The sequence below is a fragment of the Podarcis cretensis genome (assembly GCF_951804945.1).
Source record: "Podarcis cretensis genome assembly, chromosome: 2".
In the NCBI taxonomy this organism is placed as follows: domain Eukaryota; kingdom Metazoa; phylum Chordata; class Lepidosauria; order Squamata; family Lacertidae; genus Podarcis; species Podarcis cretensis.
In genome coordinates, this window is record NC_137171.1 from 97,108,810 (window position 1) to 97,121,770 (window position 12,961).

Genomic DNA, 12,961 nt, shown 5'->3' on the forward strand with positions numbered 1-12,961 from the left:
CCACATAGTACATTTGTTTTACACCCCGCAAGGACTATTATTACTGGATGAAGATTCACCTTTGAGTACTATTTTGAGGCTTTGCCTCTTCTTTTGCTTCCTTCAGTTCCTAAACGAGCCACCTTCAAACCAGAGGTTCTTTTAAACCACTATTTCAAGTGTTTTTGCATTCTGTGTGAACCAGCCTGCTAAAGTTCTGCTCTTCTTCCTTAATTCTGACATGTAAACAGGGGTTTTACTATGCTGACAATCTGCAATCTTCTCAGGTTTTCATGAACCACTGATTTATCCTAAAGGGATAATTTGCTGCAACTAATAGCATGTTACTGATAAGGTGTTCAGTCAACTTCCATCCAAATTTTCAAGTAGGAGAGTTTTATAAGGACTGGTTGGTGGGGATAAAAAATGTAAATGTGTTCATATGGTTTCCTCTCTTACAGGCAAAAGTGCAGTTCTGAAGTGTCTGTTAGATATTCACAAGATTTTTCGAGAAAATGATCCTGCATATATTCTTAATGACCTTTATATCACAGATTACTGCGTTTGGATTCAAAAAGCCAAGTAAGTTTTATGTCTTGTCATTCTCTTGATGAAAGCATTTTGGTATGATTGATCCGGTATTCAAATTCCTTATTGCAAATGGCACTGTTTTCTTGGAAGGCAAAAGCAGAAACTTTTAATTGAATTCTACATTGATGATAAGATTTGCTTTCTTCAGACAAGTTGTATATACACACACATACAACACACACAAAAGTAGGCTGCGAGTGTAAAAAAATTCCTGTGTTGTGACAATTTTGAGAACCAGGAAAATGGCTTAACTACGTTAAAGTAAAATTGCTAAGCAGCATTTTGCAGAGTACAATACAAACTCATTCAGCTGAGGAGATATATTGTAGGCGTTTCATATTGTGTACCAAAGAACTCCCAAATTCTGACAAAAAAAAGATTACGCAGTGTCTTTATTTTGCATAAAGGCACCTAATCTGTAGGCATTTATTCTGAATCAAAAATCTTGATTGCTTGCAAATCTGGAAGCAAAAGAGTATTGTGGCAGAAAGGAAAGGCATGGCTAAATATGGATAAGCATATTTGTGCTGAGGGTAAGTAAAAGTGTTTGAAAAAATGATGGAAGGGATATGCTTGAACTATGGGGTCTTTTGCAAGTCTTGTCTCCATGGTTTCAAATATAATTGCCACCACTGGGCTTTGAATCTTTTTCTCACTGAGAATAATGAATTATTATTGTTGTTATTATTATTATTATTAAAATGTGTATACCACCCTTCATCCGAAGATCACAGGGCTGTTCACAACATAAAAATACAAAATGAGAACGCAAAATATATAATCTTCTACATCCAGTCTCTCTTACTGAGTAGTGTTCTCACTTTCTAGCTTAATGTCTAAATAGTTGCAATCAACAAACTAATAATAAGTTGGTTGTCCTTCCTCCTGATTTCATCTAAATCACACTAAGGCAAACATCAGATTATATAAAGTTTATTTCATGTTATAAAATGTAGAAACATATCTTAGAAAGCTTGTGCCTTAGAGCAGTGGTTCCCAACTGGGATAGAGATATCAACATTTCCAAAAGTAAAGGGTCCATGGCTTGGCTTTCGAAAAACAGGGGGCCTGCAGTACTTAGCTTATTGGGAACTACAGCCTTAGAGCATGCCCACCAGAGGTGTAATAAATCAGCTTTAACTAAATTGCATTCCAAATGTAAGCATTTAGAGGAAATAGTCTCTGAAGAGTTGAGTACTATTGATGGATTAGTTGCTGCTGAGTGTCCCAAGTTTTGGTGTAAAGAGAACTTACACTTCAAGTTTTCTAATTTGAGATGTTTTCTGATAATAGAAATAGTCATCTGGTCTACTGACTGACTTCTATACCTGCTAACCAGCAGAAATGGCGGTATTAGATGGTGCTTTTTGCCACCACTTCAAGACTTGTCAGAAGTCCCTGAGCATTTGGAATGACTCTGTGTGGCAAAATTGGAGGTGTGGAGATAAGAGTAATTGCCTGTGTAGAGAAACTTTGTTTTAATGTTATGGTGGTGGTAAAACTGCTTAGAGGTTTTATTTACAATTAAGCAATATATAAATTTTGTTAAATAATTTATATAAAAATACTGTTTGGCATACATATTTAACTGCGTGAAGAAGAAAACCCTTGTCTTTTGCTCCAGGCTAGAGCCAAATAATATATACATAGTACATAGCATATGAATTCTGCTGGCAGCCTGCCATTTGGCAGTCAAACTGTCACAGTTGCCCACTGTTTATAGGATACAGAAATGTGTAGGCAAGGTTTCAACTTTTATGTATGGGGCAGTTGCATCTAAGTAGTCAGTTTTGTTGTTTAGTCATGTTTGACTCTTCGTGATCCCATGGACCAGAGTACAGCAGGCACTCCTGTCTTCCACTACCTCCCGCAGTTTGGTCAAACACATGTAGGTAGCTTTGAGAACACTGTCCAACCATTTTGTCCTCTGTTGTCCCCTTCTCCTTTTGCCTTTCCCAACATCAGGGTCTTTTCCAGGAAGTCTTCTCTTCTCATGAGGTGGCCAAAGTATTGGAGCCTCAGCTTCAGGATCTGTCCTTCCAGTGAGCACTCAGGGCTGATTTTCTTAAGAATGGATAGGTTTGATCTTCTTGCAGTCCGTGGGACTCTCAAGAGTCTCCTCCAGCACCATAATTCAAATGCATCAGTTCTTCGGCGATTAGCCTTCTTTATGGTCCAGCTTTCACTTCCATAGCGGACATTCCATTCAAATCTATTGGACCATAATTATAGGTTTTGAATCTAGCAGAAACATGTTGATTGGTTGGAGGTCCTGGCTGAAGGGTATATAAAGCTAAGCTCAGTGCTGTTTCAGAGCCAGTTGGGCAGTCTAAGGAAATGTTAAGGAAGCCTGGAGTGAGAACCTGAAGCAGCAGCATACCTGAAGAGTATGGGATCAGCTTAGAGGCTGAAATCATGGAAGACAGAAGCGAGGAAGCTCTGCAAGTTGGAAGGCTTCCAGCAACAGCTTTGGGGTATAACTGAGGACAGTGTGGCTGTGGCTGTCAGTTGACCACAGGAAGCAGCGAGTTCCTGACTGTGTAAGGCTGTGAACCCTGTCCAGAAGGAAGATGTCAAGTAAAGCCTGTTGAACAAGCCTGTGAGTTTACTGAGGTGGACTTACGAAGGGCAGCTGGTTATGGTTATCTGTGTGGCCGCAGAAACTAAAACAAGCATCCAGACATCTTAAATCAACACCATTAAGCAACAATAACATCAACTACTGAACCAAGTCTAATAACCTAGTTGTAAGGAAACATATATTATAAGTAATATTTATTAATTATCTTACCTTCAGCTTTTAACTACAAATCTCTGTTTGTTCCATGCCAATACCCAGCTACGATATGTTTGAAGGATAAAGGGTGAATGAAAGTATTGAAATACATGGTATTAGTGGAACTAAAAAGGAGATTAAGAGGGCAGGTAATTTATCATGGTGACACAACTGGTGGAATGAGAAAACGCCAGGACTACAGTTTCTGGCTAAGTGGAGAGGGTGGTGGGATAGTAAATAGTAGTGGGGTGTTTTTTTAATAATTAAAAAACCCAGTTGGATCCGGTACATTTTTGCTCCCTTTTGCTAAGTTGTATCCCTGTAGCAGTACTAATTCATATCCTTTCCAGTTACTTCAGGTATTGCTTGCTGTGGTAAAACATGAGCAAAGATTACCGTATTTACGCCAGTCTAATGCTCCATTGAATCTAACACGCACCTCAGTTTTCAAAACCAAATAAGTATTTCCTGGCAAATGTAAATGCGCCATCAAATCTACTAATGTGCACCCTAATTTTCATGACGTGATTTGGCCCCCCAAAAAATGTGCATTACTTTTGAGTCAATATGGTAATATCCCCCCTGGAAAACATCCTTAAGTCTGAGACACGGCATGTGGCTAATCTCTTCTCTTCTCTTCTCGGCTCCTCCCTTCAACTTATTTCAAGAAAGCATTTGGCAGTATCAGACTCAGCATATGCTGCACCATAAAGCAAATACTGCATGCCCAGTAATTTTCTAATAGTTATTGCTTTAATTATTCCCTTATATGCATTCCACATAAACCATTCTATTTGTATGCAGTGCAGCAATTAGGGGTGGGTGAGCCATATTGCACAAATCTGCAAAACACGAAAGGGGGAAGCTGTTAATAGGCTCTCCCAGGTTGCAGCGGATACGTAGAGAGCAGCGGAGGCAGCTCATACAGGCATCTCGGCAGGTGTCGTCAACATTTTATGTTGAAAAGCCAGATGCGGCCAGATGGAAAATTGCATCTTTAACCCCTGAGGTCATGCAGCGTGTCACCACTTTGCTTGATCCTCCTGCTAAGCGAGCTTATAACATCCCCTGCTGTCAACCTTGTTACTGCTTTAGTTTTCACAATAGAATTAAAATTAATTTGTCAGGGGTTTTTCCCTCCCTTTTTCTTTTTGGTCATGTATTTAGGAAGTGGCACTAAATGCTGCTTTGGGAATGTTGGACATCTGTCATAGATAAAGAAAATCCAGCCCTTCCGTTAAGTACTTGGTTTTTATTCCCCCTCTCCCTTCTCATTACTTACATAAATTTGTTGGGCCTCTGGAATCCCTCTTGAGTTATGAAAATCTTTGAAAAGCGGCATGTATGCTATATAATAGACGAGTTGCAAAAAAATCGAGGTGAGGGTGCAGAGGCTGGCTTTTCATTTGCTTTGGATCAAGAAGACCACCAAAACTGGTGCAGTGAAAGGCTTCCAGTTTCTTTCCCTCTGGAGTGATTTAAGATGACCTGGTCCCTCACTGAAGGAAAACTGTATTCCTTAGTCTAGCTCTCATGCTCCAAGGACAGAAACATATCTCTTTTCCTGATCAGTGAGAAGAGTGCACTGACTTAAACCTTCAAAGTGGCTTTCTCTCTCTTTATGGTAATAATGAAATTCTAATACGGCATGGAACTAGTCTTTCCTTTCATGACGGCTGGTTACATCAATCCAGTGCATGTGTCATGTTTATTGTTCATAGACCAGCCTGGGACCGTGTCCATCCTCTCTTCCCTTCCCTTCCTTGCCTTCACTATTATTTAGCAGTATATGTCTCTGTTGTTAATCTAGGGTAAAATGGGACATCGAACCCTGTTTGAGAGGAAACACAACTAGTGTTTTCCATGGTTAGCTTTGGGGACCATGTAATACTAAAATTCAGGCAGGGAAGGGAATGGGCCGTTGGATTTTCTCTTGGCAGAGGCGGAAGAAACATGTCTCCCCAAGGCTGGCTCCGTGTTTTTCCTTGGCTAGATCTGGACCTTTTCACTTTCAGTCTAGGTTTGTCTGCGTAAAACTACATAGCTTTCAGTCTAGGTTGTTTCACTCAAAATAACGGCCATGTAGTGACTCTCTTATTTGAAGTCATGAATGTAGACTTAGAATCTTTTCTTCACATGTGTCTTCACGCACAGTATATTTTGTGAATGTGTGCACCAAAGGCGATTTAGTGATTTGCATGAAATCCTTTTGAGTATGCCCTTGGTGATGCCTCTGACTGTGTCACTTTTGCAGCAGCCCCAGAGTGTTGGTTTGCCTCTGAGTGACAGATATGCTTCGGATATAGTGCAATCCACGAAGGCCTCAGCTTTATCCCGTGATGGCTTTGCAGCGGCAGCTCAGCCCTCCATGACCCAAAGGCTCAATTATTGTAATTCCCTCTTAGCGCAGCTTACAAGCAGAACATCGCTGTAGCTGGCAGCACTTTCAGGACGTCGCATCACATCTGCTTATGCCTTGGAGAAGACATGCTGTGTTAAGCTTGTCCTTTATTTATTGCTTGGGTGGCCTTTGGTCATGGATAGGGTAGTTTTCAAAGCCCCTGGCTGATAGAAGGCATTGTTGCCTTTTTCATCTGCCTAGCAATTGTCCTTAAGAGTGTGTTGTTAAGCTTGTGTTCTACCTGACTTGCTAGTGTACAAAGGGGCCTAGGTAAGTGCATTTCTAGGTTTTTGTGGTAGGGTTTCTCTAAAGCTATCTATGAGAGCCAGTGGCCAGAGCCAGAGGAAGAGCCAGGTTCAAAACCCTTCTCAACCATGAAGTTAACTGAGTGACTTTTGGCTAGTCTGTTGACATGATCTGATCAGGCCTGTTATCAGCAGAGTCCAGGAGGATTTGGAAAGAATCCCATCTGAAAGAGAAGGAAAGCTGGCCACACCCACATGTCACAATAAGCCGGAGTTTGTAGTTTATCCTGATTTATTGTGCATGAGCAGAATGTATGCTGCCCAGTTTGCTCTTGCTTTACTCCTCCCTGAGGCATACAGAAGAAATGAACAATGAAGTTGTGGTTAAGCTCAGCCTCCCACTAGTTCTGAGCCCGGGGTTCTAAACAAGCCAGCCACAAACCATGGTTTTAAGGTTGAATAGTGATCAGGATAGGGAGAAACAAACCACAGTCGTGGATTCTGATGAAATGGCAAATCAAGGGTGAATAATGTTCTTGGTTGTTATTTTTCTACTCCTTGGTGGACCAAATGCAGGCCTGCGAAGAGGGAGGGGCAGGAGGTATACTGGCCTTGGGCCTCAGAGGGCTAAGCCAGCTGGGGGACCCTGCCAGGGGCATGCCAGACTTATGCTGTCATGCCAAGAACAAGACTCCTGCCCTGAGCCTCAGACAAGCTCTGTGTGGGCCTGTCCCAAATATGAGAGGTTAGTGGGACAGCTTGCCTAATCGGTCACTTGATGTCATAATGTATGAGATCAGGTGTTGGCTGAGTGGGAACGGCTTCCTTGAAACAGCCTTGCAGGCCATATTGGAAGGTGTGGGTTGCCAGGTTTGGTTCGTGAACCAGAAGTCCACTCATACATCCATACATAATTTTATTTGTCTGTCTCCTTTCCATAATTCAAACCGTGCTCAAGACGGCTTACGACATGAAAAAAATACACAATAACGGTGTAACAAAAGTACTTGCAAACAATAAACAAAACATAAAAATGCACAGCCAAACGGAACAATTTCCACATAATCACAACAAGATCTCAAATGAAGATACAAAAAACCAACAGCATCAACCACCCCATCATACCCAAACAGCACCCTAGCCCAGGAGCAGCCTCAGCTTTTGTAGCTGGAGTCAGTCAGGGCCCCACCCTCCCAGGCCAGGTGGAAAAGGCTTGCAAGGCAGGGAGAAGGTCCCACAGGACTCACAGCCAAGATGGTCCAAATTTCACTCTGGCTTTCTGGAGTGTTTATCATCCACCTCTAGACCAACCTTTGGAACCACTTAAGCACTATAGGGTTGCAGCCAGTGTTGGTCCTACTCAGAGCAGATCCATTGAAATGAATGGTCATGACTAACTTAGTTCCATTAATTTTTATGCGTCTACTGTAGGTACTGTATAACTTCGCTGAATATAATACCCCCCCCCCTTTTTTAAATGCCCTATCCTGGCCTGTCCATATTCCAACCACATTTCTTTCCCTTTTTAGTTTCCCTTTCTATCCTGAAGTACAACGCACCATATCTACACCCTGTCACCATAATATATCTGTAAAAGCAGCAACTGCACCAAGAGCATTTTGTGAGTAACGGAGGCTGTGTACAACAGCGCACAGGCTTTGAACAACAATAGAGTTTGCCCTGCAGGCTGGAAGGAGCGACAGACGAGTCTAGGATGCCAGAAAGTGCCCTTTATTATGTGCTTTAGCAACCCTGTATGACATGGCTTTTCAAGGGGGTAGATGGGAGGATTTAAGCTCCCTTCCCAGCTGTTGGCTCACGTTTTCCTTTTGATGCTCCATCTCTCTCCTCTTCCTTCCCCGCTGCTCATTCCATCATCTTCCCCCCTCCCCACAGTTCCTCTTCCTTGCGGCTGTGTCTGAGCGATGCACCTTGCCACAGGTAGAGAGAGGGGATGCAAGCAAAGCTCTTCACTCCCTTTGGGTTCTCGCTTTGATTTCTCTGAAGTTGCGGGGCAGGCAGCCGTTTGCTATCAGCTTGCAGAAAGGGGGGTCAGCGATTTGTGTCATCTCTCTTCAGTCAGCACTTCTCCGCTGTTTCCTTCTGTTTTGACTACAGGGACGACATGTAGCCTGTGTAGCTGCTGCCTTTTTAAGCAGGTGCGGCTTGCAGCTGTGATCAAAGAGGGGAAGCTTCTCTCCATGCAAATAGCATCTTTCTGTTCTGTTCGCAGCCTTGTCAGTAGCTGACACCCTTTGGCAGCGATTCTACTATCAGCCGCTTAACTGGGGTGAGCAGAAACGGAAAGGAAGGGCAAATGTTCCTTTCTCACGGTCCTTTTGATGTTATATTGAAATGATAATCTTCTAGTGGGGAACGGGGATTTTGTGCCTCCACTGTCAGCTCTTTCTACAAGGATTCCCCATGCTGCCACGAGTCGCTGTAAGCTAATGCCCGGGACTTGAGACAGCCTGCGGACGCCCAGAGGAACGACCGTGCGATAATATATTACGATAGACAGGTTTGTGTCATTGGATGAGAGAGAACGGGGAAGAACCTCCTGCCATTTGTCATTTTGTAGGACTCTGTTTTGTAAACCCAAAAAGATCAAGATTATGCCAGGTTCGTGGAACAGAAAAAATACGTTTTTTGTTGTGGCTTCCCTCCCACCCTTTCAGTTACCTACCATGAATGTCAGGGCATCAGTTACGGGAGCACAGCTACAATTTAAATCATGGTCAGTCCTAGAAAGGAAATAAGTTTTCTTATATTTCATCAGCTGACATGCAAGCCCCAATCTTGCGTGTCATTTTGACGTGATTCTTTGTCCAGAATCTACTTCAGTGCCCCTGCTGGCCAGTATTTTTTCTGGAAAGGAATTTGCAAAAGTCTCAATGGGATGATGGTGGCAATTTGAACTTCCCCTCTGTCTGAACAGAATCGGAGCCTCCTGCTCATTTCTCCCGACCTCTCCACTTGAAAGGGAGCATAAGTCAGATGATGAGTTAGCTCTTACTGCTTAGTCTGTCGTGACACATACCTGTGAACATATGCCTGAGAATCTAGCGCTTGTTCTCATACATGTGCTGATAGGAAAGATGTGGAATATGCTTGGGAAGTTCATGTATCTTATAAGGGTCTGTGTGTGTCTGCACACATGCACATAGATCCTACATGCCCACTTAAGGGTCATGCTGGATGTGATGCTCAATCCAATTTAAAGTAGAGAGTGGGATTTAAAGTGCAGCACTTTAAAACTGGAAGAGGCTGAAAGTGACTCTCACTTGGAGGAAAAGAACAGCTTTAGTAGTGTTGCTCTTTAAATCTCTCCCCACCTTTCCACTTTCCTAGGGAATTGGTGGGACCTGGCTTAGGCCTTGCTGCTGTCACAACTTAATTGCACCCTTGGTTAGATGGAACACTATTCCAAAACAAAATTTATTCCTGAAACCAGTGCTCATAACTGTAGTTTAATTAGAGTTTGTACTTTTTGTGTGTGCATGTGCACTGAAGAAGTCATCTCTTTCGTTATTAATATTTTTCTGCTGCACTGCTGGAGCGTGAGACGTGCTTTTTCTGGCTCAGGTGGAGGGTCCGTCTAGTCCAGCACTCTCCTTCCAGCAGTGGCCAGCCCACTGCCAGGAAATGGCATCACTGCTGCTGCATCCTTTGAGTGGCTGCCAGGCTTTGGACTTCATTGACATTTTTTTTGGGGGGGGGGGCAATATCAAGCCATTTCCAAAACCCAAGTAAAAGCCTGCCTCTCTCTCAAAACTGGAGTGGTATGGTTTCTTTTTTAAAAAATCATTTAATATTCCAGGTCCCTCTCCCACTCAGCTCCTCTTCATAGCACACATCTGTGTGTACTATAAATTCTCAGCGGGTGTGTTTACTTTAAGAGATTTCCTGTCCAGATTATGAAAATAAATGCCACACCTTAGCATTTTATCCTCCTTTAGCATCTTGTGTAGATGCTTTACTTGAAGCGAGCCTCTGAAATTCTGCACATTCAGAGTTAATGGAGGAAGAGATGATGTTCAGTCCCTAATCATACTTTTGCACCACTACTTGCATGGGGACATCCCTTCCCTCTCCCTTCCTCCTCCCCATTCATTCATTCTCTTTTTTATACTCAGGTCCTCCCCCCGCCCCCCAGCTAGCCAGTCTCCCTCTGGGACCTCCAGCCTCTGCTTGCCTTCAGCCTTTTCACTCCTCCCTTCATTCATCCATCCATGAATTCTCTCTCGCCCTCTACTCAAAAGATGCTTCAGCCAGTCAGCCTGCTGCGCTCCAGCCTTCCTCCTGCCTGGTGCTGTACTCACTTTGCTGCAAGGAGAAAAGCCAGCTGTACCAAAGCCCTACCATATCTGCAGCTGCAGAGAGAGCCAGCGCTACTGAATGGAGGGAAATGGCAGAGAGGCAGGTATTCCTCTGTCCATGGGCTCACACCCTGGGGTGTGGGGTGGATCATGAAGGGCTGCTCAGTTTACTGTTGTTGTAGCTCTTGCAGCCAGACTCCCCCTCCCCCCATTTAAACCTGCAAAATGTGGGGGTGATGGATTGTATTTGGCTTTTGGAATTGGCATTTTAAACATTTTTTAAAAAATGTTTTAAGAAAAATATATCACATGTTTCATTTGAAGTAAGATCTGCCTTGGAAAGAGTGTGATGTCCTGTTGTTTTCTGCTGCCCTTTGTGAGGGGTGGGAGGGGTGTCCCTGTCACAGTATGCTGAAGAAAACTAGATTTTTCCTCTTCCATGGGCTGCTGTCACTTTAGCTCGCAGAGGAGGAGAAAATTGGCTTCCAGTGTGAACCCAGACATTTCATTTTCAGACCATAACGATAGGTTCCTCTGAAATATTCTCATTCCTGTTTACACACCTAAGTTCACTTCTAGCATTCATTTGCACCTTGTCCTTTCCTGCTACCAGTTTCTCTTCACCTTACCAACTCAAGGAAAGGGGGGGGGGAAACTATAATTGGGATAAATGTCGTTTATTCATAGTCCGTACAGGAGTCTTGTATGTTCAGCTACCTCCTTGGGCGCTCTGCTCTGTTACTGCTTCTTTTTTCCTTGCAAGACCTCTTGTGTACAGTGTGGAATGGGCCGTGTCATTGTTTTGACAGCTGATAACCACCAGAGGAGGTTTCGCATCTACTGTGTTGCTTGTTATCCTGCCCTGTTGGGGAACTGTCATTTGCCCCAAGATGCTCTAGTAATTTAATTCCGGCTTCCTGTATGTAAGTAATGCTATTTGCAATGCACTGCCGTAGCCTGCACCCCCCCCCCCTTCTGCTTCTGATAAGGCTGTGAATGTTCTTTTTTAAAAAAAATTACCATTTCCCAGAACCAGAAGAGCCAGGTCCATTAATTGGGCCATTTCAATATCCGTACCTTCTGTTTCCTGCTACTCTTTCCACTTGCTGATTAGCTTCTGTTGAAAGGAATGTTTGGCGGGCCTCTCTCTCTCTCTCTCTCTCTCTCTCTCTCTCTCTTGTACTGGCTTTGACAAACACTAGAAAGTGAATGTGCATATTTGACGGATGCATCTTTTGCGTCAGATGTCAAATACTTGGAGCTCTGCAGCCTTTCCAGTGCTCTCCAGCTGAACAGCCTCATGATGAGCCTCTTGGCATGAGGAGAGCTCTCCAGGGAATGCCCTTGGTGCGTGAGGTGCACAGTGGCGTTTGGGGAAGCCACTCACCACTTGTTCTCTCCACAGGTGCCCTGACAGGTGTTTTCAAGAAGCGTTGTGGCCAAGCTGCTTTGCCACATTGGAGATGGGAAGTGGGTCCCAACAGCCAGGCTGATTCAAATCGCCTATAGCATTTGGTGCAAGGCCTTCTGGATCCCCTGCTTCCTGTTGTGCCTCAATTAAAATGGCAATGTTCTAGTGACTAAATAGAAATTTCAAGCAAGCCTTTTTTGTTGTTGTTCTGGAAAGGTAAAAAGGTAAAGGTAAAGGGACCCCTGATAATTAGGTCCAGTCGTGACCGGCTCTGGGGTTGCGGCGCTCATCTTGCTTTATTGGTCGAGGGAGCCGGCATACAGCTTCCGGGTCATGTGGCCAGCATGACTAAGCCGCTTCTGGTGAACCAGAGCAGTGCACGGAAACGCTGTTTACCTTCCCGCCGGAGCGGTACATATTTATCTACTTGCACTTTGAGGTGCTTTCGAACTGCTAGTTTTGCAGGAGCAGGGACCGAGCAACGGGAGCTCACGCCGTCGCAGGGATTTGAACCGCCGACCTTCTGATCGGCAAGTCCTAGGCTCTGTGGTTTAACCCACAGCGCCACCTGTGTCCCTGGAAAGGTAGTGCCGTTTAAATGCAGCTATCAAGCTTCAGCACAGAAGTGACACTGCTAACTTCTCCCTGTTTTCCAAAATGCTGTGTAATTCTCAGGAACAAGAGAGAACCCATCTGCATATCCATGGCACATGAGTGGAAAAAGTATTTCTTTGCTTCTCTCTTTGTTTTCTCCTACCATTCGGCTTCGGCGTGTAGAGTGCCTCAGAAGGACAGCACAGTTGTGAAGATGCTATCCTGCCCCCTTTCCCAGCTTCAGTCTCAGGAGGAAGACTTTCCATGCTTCATGCAAGGTGGCAGAGCACTCATCATGACTCGTGTGGCAAGTGGAACCCTTGCTCGCAGAATCCAGCTTTTTTCTTGGGGCAGGAGTTCGGTTTGGCTTTTTACATAGGCCTGAACGTGAGGGCCTTATGCTTACGACTGTTTGTGGCAAGGGTTGGGCCCCTGGTTTGTCACTTCTGTTATAATTCGATTTACAATATAGATGGACAAATGGGAACTGCGCCACGGTTGCAGTGTATTCCCAGCACCTAAGAAGACAGGTGGTGTCAGAGCCACAGAAAGTCTGAAAAAGGAGTTCTCTAGTGTTGAGACTCTGAGGTGAGGGATGTTTCAGTAATGGGAAGGGATCAATGACACTTCTTTTTCTCACTGTGA

The 12,961-nt window shown here is 44.0% G+C and overlaps 1 protein-coding gene across 2 annotated transcripts in view; it reads left to right on the forward strand.

The window, feature by feature from the left end:
• The window catches only part of SHQ1 (SHQ1, H/ACA ribonucleoprotein assembly factor), a 58,564-nt gene that overhangs the window by 31,069 nt on the left and 14,534 nt on the right, over positions 1 to 12,961 (forward strand). For both annotated transcript variants that reach the window (XM_079963133.1, XM_079963134.1), the window contains exon 11: positions 441 to 561. In XM_079963133.1, the coding sequence (XP_079819259.1) occupies positions 441 to 561 (121 nt within the window). The remainder of the gene's footprint in view (positions 1 to 440; positions 562 to 12,961) is intronic.